General features: G+C 34.2%; 1 protein-coding gene across 3 annotated transcripts in view; it reads right to left on the reverse strand.

Moving 5' to 3' along the window:
- Positions 1-1,805: 1,805 nt before the first annotated feature.
- LOC149807286 (chitin-binding domain protein cbd-1-like) overlaps positions 1,806-12,427 on the reverse strand; it is a 95,844-nt gene continuing 85,222 nt past the window's right edge. For all 3 annotated transcript variants that reach the window (XM_089936323.1, XM_089936260.1, XM_089936202.1), the window contains 2 exons: positions 11,767-11,946; positions 1,806-2,161 (listed from right to left, as the gene is read on the reverse strand). In XM_089936323.1, coding sequence (XP_089792449.1) covers positions 2,157-2,161; positions 11,767-11,946 — 185 coding nt within the window. In that variant the 3' untranslated portion in view covers positions 1,806-2,156. The remainder of the gene's footprint in view (positions 2,162-11,766; positions 11,947-12,427) is intronic.

Here is a 12,427-nt window from a genome sequence, read left to right on the forward strand (position 1 = left end):
GCTTTCTTTTAGTCAGGCAAAAGTGTACAATATTTTATTGAAATTCATATTCTACAGTGATGAAATGCAAAGGCAAAACCTATCTGTAATAATAGTGACCTTATTCTTCAGGTCAGGGTGCTGACACCAAAACTACTGACTCCTTTTTTGCAGCAGTAGTACATACGCATCCAAGTTTTCTTGGAGACAATCAACTAGTACTTGTATTATTGTGTGGAGGTGAAAAGCAAAGACTAAGTTTGTAGAGATCTTTACCGTCAAGCTACTCCCTGCCCCATTTAAATGGGTTCTTTCTTTGGCTAAAAACACGTCTACCACGTCTTGTTGAAGCCTGACTTTAAGGACAAACTTATTGTGTAAAAATAAAATGAATATTTATAATAACATCCTTAATTTCAATCTATTGATCCACAAGTCAAATTTCTTTATCAAAATATTGTCGAAATCTGACTTAGAGAATATATAACATTATTGTGTGGAAATAATTAAATATGATGGAAAGATCCATTTTTAGTAATAGTGACTATGACCTTCAAGCTACTGCACCCCAAATTAAGAGGGTATTTTTTAACACAGAGAAAGAGATCTATATGGTTGTATTCAAATCTGTATTCAATAACTAAAGCTATTGTGTGGAAATGAAATGCAGTGGTAAATTCTATTTTTTTTAGTACAAATGACCTTTACCTTTACGTTTGCTGCCTCTAATCTCTAGATTAGTATTATTCTTGACAAGGGAAGCAACTCTACAAAGTTTGGTTGAAATATTAGAATTCACATTAGTTAGCAGAAACCAAAACTGATGTTGACCAAGTTTTCTGCAAGACCAGAAGATAACAGTAAACCATAATATACTCTGCAACCTTTACTGGCAGAGTAAAAAAAATGTTTTAAGTAAATAAGACTTTACCTGGAGATGAAAGATCTTTGCAACTGAGTTTCCACTCTCAGCCAATAAAATTTAAATAAAATAATTTTAAAGTAAAATCATTAACAAAACAGTTTTATCAGTAAAGTTTCAAGACTTCCCCTCTGTCATGAAAGAAGAAGCTGTCTGAAGGACGAGTGACACGGCACAGTTTCAGCTGTTACACTTGCTACCTCATACAATTTTTGAAGGGAAAGAAATGCAACTCCTCATTTGAAAATCTTAATAAAAAATTACTAATACAGCCTGTTGATTGTTCTGAATATTTTTAAGTAAGATAGGTATAAATTGACTAATCCAGCCTGCTGATTTTTCCTGAATATTTTCGAGTAAGATCTGTAAAAATTACTAATCCAGCCTGTTTATTTTTCTGAATAATTCCAAGTAGGATCAGGATTTTAGGATTTTGATCATTCTTGCCCATCCTGCTCCAGTAAACCTAACTTATAATGTTACTCAAGTACAAGCACTGACCAATTTTCTATTGGAATTACTCAAGTACATGCAATGATCCATTTTCTACTGAAATTACTCAAGCATTTGCATGGACCTATTTTTCTATTGGAAGTACTAAAATGCATGTACTGAGCCGATTTCTACTGGAATTACAAGTAATTGCACTGATCCATTTTCTATTGGAATTACTAAAGTACAAGCACTGACCCAATTTCTATTGAAAATGCTTTGAACAATGCATGTAATGTTCTAAATATGTTTCTTAGAAGTACACTACTTTAGATCGGTTTAAATTACATGGGACCAACACTTCTGATGTCAAACTTTCTTGGTGGAGGGAGTTCAATAACAAGAGGAAAGCTCAAGCTCCATCAAGCTGATAAGGAATGAAAGAACAAAAACTCTGAAAATTCTTGACACTTTATTTTTTATGGACTTTGACATTAAATACAGGAAATTGTTAACATCTAAGTACAGAAAATGATTAAGATTAAATATAAAACATGATTATCATTAAATATACAATTCCATAAACATTAAATGTAGAAAATGATTAACCATTAAATATACAAAAATCAGTTTTACAAAATGCACTTTTTCTCTATGTTACACTTCTGTGTCTATGAAAGTCCAGCATTAATTGTGAACTTTCAAATTGCTTTCACGTCTCTTTTTACAAAGTTTTATCCACAGTAGCAAATGAATGTCTCTTTACTTGATACTAAAATCATTTATGAAAGTTTATTTACTCTCATGAGGAATGGTCAAGAAATCAACCTGAAAAAAAAAAAAACAAGATCCATGAGAGCTATTAAAATGGACACAATGCCATTCTACATTCTTTTGAAAATAGTACAATTAAATGATACGTCTACATAGAAGACATATATTGACTGTGAAATTTCACTAAACTAATTGACACTAAACTTATATGAGGTCTCGCTTGCTAAGAATTCAATATTCAAAATGTCATGGTATCTGAACAACAATATCAATGTAATAATTCTATAAACTGGTCAAGTTACTTCTCCCTCTGAAGCTCCTCAAGTGTCTAATATATCAATGTCTTCTTGTAGTTATGTAAATCTGTCTTATATTAAACATTCTCATGTATCCACTACATGTGGTCATGGTACAACAGATGGATCTTGTATTTTATCTTCTTTATGTGTTTATGTAAATAATCAAGGTGATGAAAAGAAATCTGTCAAGTCTAAAAACAATACATTGCATAATACCTTGTCTGAAAATCAATCCTCTGATTGAAATTATCATGTCTTTGGCCTCCTCAAAAGAGGTCTGCAAGTAATCAACCTAAATATTCAACACATCCTCCCTAAACTGAATGAGATAAACTTAATATTACAGCAAACTAGATCAGTCAATATTCTAGGTCTATGTGAAACCTTTCTTTCTGATGATACTGATGATTTGGCTCTCCAAATACAGGGGTTCAACTTTGAAAGAAAAGATAGGGAATCCATGGGGTGGGTGGGGGTATTCTTCTCTATGTAGACAGTTCCTTTAGTTATAACAGACGTGTTGATCTAGTGACTATTGGGGTAATGAGTATCTGGATTGAAGCAACCATTGCCCAATCAAAGCCAATACTCTTATGTTCAGTTTACAGGCCACCTAGTTCCACAGCTGATTGGATATACTAATAAACCTGAAAACATAAGTGAAATTAATGTGCCAGTGTATGCACTGAGTGACCAACTACCCAGTCTGTATAACTAGACATGTTCTGAAATCATCTAGAAATGGTCAACACAATGAAATACAATACAGGGACATTAAACAGTTTGATGAGGAAATGTCCTTAAATGATTTAGTTTGCAAACCCTTGAATCCAATCAGTTTGCAATATAGCTGATATCAACACTGCCTCAGACAAATGGTATCAGATGTTCAATGCAGTCTTAGACAAGCATGCCCCAATTAAAACAAAAAGGGTTAAACACCAAATTACACCCAAGTGGATTACCCTTGATATCAATGAGGCTAGACACCTAAGAGATAAGGCAAAAGAGAACTACTATAAACAGGCTATTGATGAAAGTAAGAGTACCAAGACATTGTGGAAGCATCTAAAAGAGCTGAACCCACCCAGGAACAGTTGTCTTCCCCCTAGACTTAAGCAAAATGATGATATAAAGCAACATCTATACAAGACATTGTGGAAATGTTCAACAATTTCTTCATAAGCAACTCCAGTAACAGTATTCAGAACCAGACTAACATCCCAATTTAACTTGAAGCTCTTCTGTTATTTATAAGAGCTAAAATTCCTGATTATAATGATCTTTCAATAGCTACTGTTTGTGAGGCTGATGTATTTGACATGCTAATTAAGGTGAATATTAATAAATCTGTTGGATTTGGATGGTATTGGTCCATGATATCTTAAAAGTGTTGCACCAGTAATAACCAAGTCACTAATGCATGTCATAAACTTAAGTATAATGAGTGGTAATTTTCCAGAAACACTGAAATGTGCAAAGGTTACATCTATCTTTAACAAATGAGAAAAGGAGGATCCAGGGAATTACAGACCAATATCAATTCTTCCTGTATTGTCAAAATTATTTAAAAAGCATGTAGCCATTCAGGTCAATACATTTTTTGAAACATGCTCTCTATTTCATAAAGTGCAATCAGGATTTAGAAAGTACCACTTGTGCCAAACAGTTACCAGATTAATTGATCTTTGGCTGAAGGAAATGGATAATGGACATATGACTGGGATTATTTACCTTGACTTCAAGAAAGCTTTTGATCTTGTTGATCATGAAATTCTGCTGCAAAAGTTGAACTGTTACAGGTTCGACGATCCTTCTTTAAACTGGTTTAGATCATACCTAAACCAAACGTCTCAACAAGTAAGCATTGGCAATATTAGCTCTCACACTCACACAATTCATTCAGGGGTCTCTCAAGGCTCAGTTTTGGGCCCTCTCCTCTTCTTTATCTATATCAAATATCTACCATTAAATAATGAATCCACAAATACAGATTTGTTTGCAGATGATGTACATGCTACATGTCTGAGGCATGATGCCCCAGTGCTAAACATCACTATAAACTGTCACACTGCAGACATTGTAGCAATATGACTGAAAAATTGTTAAAGCAACGTTAAAAATCCAAAAAACACATGCAGATGATGCAACCATGTATACATCTAGTTCTGATACTGAAGTTATCCAAATGAGATTAAACTTGGACCTTATTAGAGTCCAAAACTGGGCACAACAAAATAGGATGGTAATTAATGAAGGTAAATCAAAATGTATGATTTTGGGGACATCACAAAAGCTACACAAGTTAGGTAACCCAGAACTATCTCTTGCAATAAATAATCATCCACTAGAAAATGTCAAACATGAAAAGCTTGTAGGTGTGTCCGTAGATAATTATTTATTATGGAATGACTATATTGATAAGCTTAGTAAAACACTGTCATCCAAAATTGCCCTACTCAGCAGAATCAAGAAATATTTACCTATGGAAACTCAAAATCTATACTACAAGTCATATATTCTTTCAACAATGGATTATTGTTCTAATGTATGGGGAAACTGTGCTAAATCTGAGCTTGACAGGATTTCTAAACTTCAGAAATGGGCTGAGCATGTGTAATTTTAGACGCATCTATTTACAGAACTCAAATGGTTCACAATATATGACAGGATAGATTTTCACAAGGCAGTTCTTTTACATAAATGTCTACATGGAACTGCACCAGAGTATCTTCAGGATTTATTCAGGCCTTTTTCAACACAATACCAGTTGAGATCAATATCACATGGAAACCTTCTAGCACCAAAACCAAAAACAGAACAATTTAAAAACAGCTTCCAACCAACATTCCTTGTAAGCAAATGGTAGATGTGCGCACTATGCACGCTGCATTGTGCAAGCATTAAGGTGACTTGAGCATTAATGTTGGATTGAATATTTGGTAATTTTGATCTGCTGCACGGAGAACAATTCAGCTGCGCAGGAAGTCTGAGCATCTGCTCAGCCGCGTGCTTGTGCAGCCTAGAGGAATCGTTGCTTCCAACACTCTGTTACAGTTATGTGGAACAAGCTTCCACTACATGTAAAATCTGCTGAAAATATTAGAGTATTTAAGAAGAGATATTATGAGCATGTATGTGCTTCTAATAGACAATGGAATTTAGTATTTTAATACTAAACATGTTAAAATAAACAGTAATTATTGATATCTTCATATGATGTGTATTGTTACATTCTCCTTAAGAGGGCCTCAAAGGAGAATAGTCCCTGACTAATGAGTCACCCTCTATAAATAAAGCATTATTATTATCTGGGAACAAGCTCTCTCTAGTATTTCTAAATCAATTTGTTTGTCCAGATCTCTTGTATATGAGAACAAGTGGTTGGGAACAAATGTTGTCCATATTAACAGGGTTTTGCTGTAGTTGTTCAAATCTATAATAGTGACCAAGAAATCAATTAGTATTCTTCCTTGGCAAAGAAGTATGGATAGATGTACATAGTACCTTAACACACCTCATCACAACAATGGTTACATGAAGCCAACTGAAGATAAATATTAAAAATAAGTAAAAATGAATTTCACAAAACTTTGGGAAAATGGACCCTTCCACGTGTATATAAATTGCAGGTACAGGAAGAAAAAATATAAAACATTAATAATGCTTGAATTCTGTAAAATGTATATAAAAATTAAAGATATAGGTAACTCAAATCCTTTAAAGATATTGTCAAAATTTGTAATATAAACCACATTCCCTAAAAAAACCTCAAGATTTCTTGGGTGGTACATCATACAGTTCCTTCATGAGGTGTGTGTCAAAATGCTTGTGTTACAATGAGGATTAGCCCATGTCAGAATGGTTCTGTCTTACAATGAGGATTAGCCCATGTCAAAATGGTTCTGTCTTACAATGAGGATTAGCCCATGTCAAAATGGTTCTGTCTTACAATGAGGATTAGCCCATGTCAGAATGGTTCTGTCTTACAATGAGGATTAGCCTATGTCAGAATGGTTCTGTCTTACAATGAAGATTAGCCCATGTCAAAATGGTTCTGTCTTACAATGAGGATTAGCCCATGTCAAAATGGTTCTGTCTTACAATGAGGATTAGCCCATGTCAGAATGGTTCTGTCTTACAATGAGGATTAGCCCATGTCAGAATGGTTCTGTCTTACAATGAGGATTACCCCATGTCAGGATTACCTGGGTAACTGATCATTAGGATTGAAGGGTACCAAGATGACTTTTTATAATTTTGACACTTACTTACAGATAATAAATGCCAAGGTCAAAATGACTGTCTTGCAGGGAGAATGGGCCAGGGTCAAAATGCTTCTGTCTTACAGGAAGGACAGGCCAAGGTCAAAATGCTTCCATCTTACAGGGAAAATAGGCCAAAAGTATCTGCATGCACAGTCTGACATTTAGAACTTTAGTAATCATTCAAAAATGAAATTTCTTTCTTAGTGACACTAACTTTTACCTTCATCACACTGACTCCAACATTAAAAGAGAATTTTCTTATGCAAAGACTTGCATACATACAACATTTGCACAAAAAAAACTCACAGAAAAAAACAAGTCTGACTGACAAATTCACAATAAAAATGGTTCTGTCTTACAATGAGGATTAGCCCATGTCAAAATGGTTCTGTCTTACAATGAGGATTAGCCCATGTCAGAATGGTTCTGTCTTACAATGAGGATTAGCCTATGTCAGAATGGTTCTGTCTTACAATGAAGATTAGCCCATGTCAAAATGGTTCTGTCTTACAATGAGGATTAGCCCATGTCAAAATGGTTCTGTCTTACAATGAGGATTAGCCCATGTCAGAATGGTTCTGTCTTACAATGAGGATTAGCCCATGTCAGAATGGTTCTGTCTTACAATGAGGATTACCCCATGTCAGAATGGTTCTGTCTTACTGGAAGGATAGACCAAGGTAAAAATTCTTCTTTCTTGTAAGGTGGATTGGCCAAAGTCAAAGTGCTTCTAACAGGAATATAGGTCTAGATCAAAATGCTTCTGTCCAACAGGGAGAATTAATCCAGGTTAAAATGCTGCAATCTTTACAGATAAAGGTGTTACTGGGTAAACAAGAACTTGCTCGTTCATAATTACCTGGGTAAAAAATAAATTATAGCTATAGGGCACCCGTTTAGTTCACGTAAAAAGCAAAAGAAAACAAACCCCAAAACATGTTTCTAAGTTCAGATCAAAGATGATATCTGGTGACATCAGGAGCAAGCAAGACAGAATAACAAGTACAGTTCAAGGCTTATGTCATGTAACATTGATCCATCTTAGAACTTCATCTATTGATCTTATATTTTTGACATGTGTGACCATCTGGCTATGTACCTTGACCAGTTTCCTTTTTTTCTATTTATGGTAACTGTACATGACATGTTTCTAAGAAAATAGATGGGTTTCTTGAATTTGAAATAATTTGTCAGAAGTCATTATAGTTTGATGAACACTTAAATAGCAGAGCAGTCTATAATGGAAAAAAAAAAACATAGTGCCAAATATTAATGGAAACAGGCTATATCGATGTGACTTGTGGATGTTATACAATTAAAAATTGTTAGAGGAGAGGGAGTTTGTTAAACTGAAGAACATGCTGCATCAGAAAAAGGATAAATCAATGTCACTTTACAAATTTTGAAAGAGGAATTCTACAGCGATGTAATACAGCATTCAGAATTTTCAGACTTGACTTTACAACCTTTCAGCCAAAGTTCAACGTGTGATGTAGACTAGTTAAAGCGAAATGTTGCCTATAAATAATTTATCATTTTGCATTCTGTCTGTATTCTCCTTCTAACCTATATGGCTTTGGCCGACAAGAATTTTAGCTAACTGCATATCCAGATAGGTATAAAAATAATGTATGTTTTTTGGCATGTAACATATAGATCACTTTATATGCTCAGATTGCACATTTCTGCCACTGATATTAGTAATAATTTTACATTTATACTTTTTGTGCAATTGACATGTATGAACTTACAACAAACCAGTTCAGGTTCACATTTAGTATTATTTACCTTTGATCGGGTACCTGGGTAACTGATCATTAGGATTGAAGGGTACCAAGATGACTTTTTATAATTTTGACACTTACTTACAGATAATAAATGCCAAGGTCAAAATGACTGTCTTGCAGGGAGAATGGGCCAGGGTCAAAATGCTTCTGTCTTACAGGAAGGACAGGCCAAGGTCAAAATGCTTCCATCTTACAGGGAAAATAGGCCAAAAGTATCTGCATGCACAGTCTGACATTTAGAACTTTAGTAATCATTCAAAAATGAAATTTCTTTCTTAGTGACACTAACTTTTACCTTCATCACACTGACTCCAACATTAAAAGAGAATTTTCTTATGCAAAGACTTGCATACATACAACATTTGCACAAAAAAAACTCACAGAAAAAAACAAGTCTGACTGACAAATTCACAATAAAAATGGTAGATTAACTCAAAACAATGTTGCAGTAGCTTAAAAATGAGGAAAATAGGATCAGATGGGTAAATACAATAGAGAAAAAGGATGTCCCCAACCTGTAGGAAGCTTAAAATTAGCAAATCTCTGAGAACTAGGTATGTGCATGTGTGTCTAATGAAGAATAAGAAGCAAACCTACATTGATCTTGAAGCATACATCACAGGTCATGATGTGTCACTGGGATTCTGTGCGAGTGTGACTAATTTTTTATGGCAAAGTGTGAAAACATGGCTATAATTATGGGAAAAGAAATGTACGCACATGGTCCCAATTGCATATTTTTAATCAGTGAAACTCAAATGTATAGACATGGTCCTATTTTTTAAATCAGTAACCTTAACCTTGAAGCATATATGGCAGCTCAAGACATGTCACAGGGTTAATGTGGCAGTGTGATTGACTCTGTATGGAAAAGTATGGAAACACCACTGTGATTATGGGAAAAGAAATGTACAGACATGGTCCCAATAGTATAATTTTTGCTCTGCGACTTTGACCTTGAAGTATACATGACAGATCATTATGTGTCACAGGTTAATGTGTGAGTGTGACTGATTTTGTATGGCAAAGTGTGGAAACACTGCTGTGATTATGGGAAGGATGAGCCATCTGTAAAGCCCAGAAAAACTTGACTTGAGTACTCCCAGTTGATGGAATGTTTGTGAAGTGCAGCAACAAGGGAAGCATTGTATACTATGCACATACTGCAAATACAAAACCACCATCAGTCATATATGAATAAATAACTTTTGCAGAACTGTATATCACTTATTTGGGTCAGAAGCACTAATCCCCCTTGGGACCAAAAAACGGAATCTCAAAAAAACCTACACTTGTGTTAATGACCTCCACTTTTAAACATTATGCCTTTGAGTGTAAGGCAAAACCAACATAAAGTTTTTATTGAAATCTGTAAACTAGAGCTAAAAGTATTGTAAAACGAGATGAAATACAAAAGCAAAATCTAATTTTAATAGCAGTTGATTCAATTTTCAAGCTACCAATGCCTTAGGCTTGACAGGTCTTATCCCATATGCTTTTGTCAAATTTTGGTCCAATTCCATTGAATGGTTCACAAAAAAATCAGGTTAAACATTTTTCTATTTAGAGTAACAATACCTATATTGAATACGTGTAGTAGAATATTATCATTTGTCTTAAAAGGTTTTCATTTAAAAATTCTTCTGCTCATATTTAGTCAAACTTAAATCTACACTTTTTATAGTTAGCAGTAGCTACCAAATTTGATGGCAGATCTCATCATTTACATCAAATTGAAGGGCCTTAATGTTAGGATTCTCTTGGTAAAATTTGCTACAAATTCTGTCCAATCTGTCAAATTTGGTAATTGCATCTGGTAGTTTTAAGTTTTTTGAAGTTATTTGGTTATTTCCAATGCTAGAGGCCTTATTTGTTGGAATCAAATGTCAAAATTTTGAGGTCCATTTATGCAGCAGTGTTAATATTTGATGGTGGACGGACATCACCTGTAGAGACATTAAAAGGCTTTATTCCATTATACATTCTGATAAATTTGAACAAATTCTATTCAGAAGTTTCTGAGAAAAAAGTCCATTGTTTTAATTATGGCAGCCAAAAGTGGATCAGGATTATTTGTAAAAATTTTGAAAGGCCATCATACCTAAATGCTTTCTGTCAAATCTGGTCCAATTCTCTTAAACAGTTTTTGAGAGAAAGTCATTAAAAGGTGTTTCTAAGTTGTAATAATACCGGCTATATTTCTGAAGATCAATTAGAATCATTTGTATATGCAAGGTGAGGCCTTAATGTCAGAATAATTTTCAATTAAATTTTAACGAATTCTGCCAATCAATTTTTGATGTGATTTGTTAAATAACAGATTTTTTTATGTTTAGTAATGACATCCATCTTTGATAGTTCATCAGCTTTATTTATACAAATCTTAAACGGTTTTGTCACTTTGATTAAACAATGTCCAGCAGTTTGTAAGAAGCTGCTTCTAAAAGGTTACAGAGAACATTTTTTATGGCAGCACAGTATCACCTGTACAAATTCAAAAGGCCTTAATACAAGAATAGCATCATCTGTACAAATTCAAAAGGCCTTAATGCAAGAACAGCATCATCTGTACAAATTCAAAAGGCCTTAATGCAAGAACAGCATCATCTGTACAAATTCAAAAGGCCTTAATACAAGAACAGCATCATCTATAAAAATTCAAAAGGCCTTAATGCAAGAACAGCATCATCTGTACAAGTTTAAAAGACCTTAGTGCAAGAACAGCATCATCTGTACAAATCCAAAAGACCTTAATGCAAGAACAGCATCATCTGTACAAATTCAAAAAGCCTTAATGCAAGAACAGCATCATCTGTACAAATTCAAAAGACCTTAGTGCAAGAACAGCGTCAGCTGTACAAATTCAAAAGGCCTTAATGCAAGAACAGCATCATCTGTACAAATTCAAAAGACCTTAGTGCAAGAACAGCATCATCTGTACAAATTCAAAAGGCCTTTAAATGCAATAATCTCATCTTCAAAGTTAGGCTGAAATTAATCCAGTCTTTTGTTTAAAAAGAAGTTAAAAATACAAATTGCTGATGGATGTTGAATTTGCACAATGCACAATGGACTTAGGACCATAGGATAATGTCACCTGGCTGCAACCAATACAGCATTTCACTTTTATTCTAACAGATTCTGAAATCATTTTATAAGGAGATAAGGAATATTTCCTTTGACTGACTCTGACAATTGATTACCATGGTCATTGGTCATTTATGTTACAGAGAACAGTTTTGTGATTTTCTTTCTTGCCAATGATAACTATAATATACCTCTATAGTACAATAATAAATACTTACTGATAACGCAATCATCATAGTTACTGTAAGCGATGACACAGCTTTCAAGGCTGATGCTGTAGTGTTGGCCAGATGGGCAAATCCTTTGCACTAGTACCCCAAATCGACAAAGGTAATACACATTGCAATTGTTAACATCACTGTACTTTTTTCCAGGCTCACATAGAGGACTGGCTGATACTGTGGGGAGAAAAAAATTAAAATGTAATAACCAATTAACACATACAATTAGACATCATCTAATCAAGTCCATATGCAAACTACACAGACCCAGATCTGCCATGATATAATGAACCATAAGATCTGGATCTGTTCAGTTTGTTAGAAATAATCAACAGAAAAATACAAAAACTAAAAAAAAAAATTGGCCAATGCATTCTATGACAGCAGATCAGGGTCTATGATGCTTGCAGTTGGACTTGATTTACAAGAGAGTATATATGGTACTTTCACTGTCCAACTTGCAATGATATATCTCCAGTAGCAGCAGGGAGGGTGAACTGACCATTTTTAGGAGTGTCTATTTTTGAAAATAAAGCTTCCTATGAAAAGGAAAAATATGAGGTCAATAAGGCCAAATCAGAGTCTCTAGCTGATCGAGATTTCTCTAACTGGGTTATTTTGTTTTTTATGCTTGAGTTTTTGTGTGTTTGTTTACCCA

This window comes from Sinohyriopsis cumingii, chromosome 1 (assembly GCF_028554795.1).
Source record: "Sinohyriopsis cumingii isolate HCF-2022 chromosome 1, ASM2855479v2, whole genome shotgun sequence".
Lineage (NCBI taxonomy): Eukaryota > Metazoa > Mollusca > Bivalvia > Unionida > Unionidae > Sinohyriopsis > Sinohyriopsis cumingii.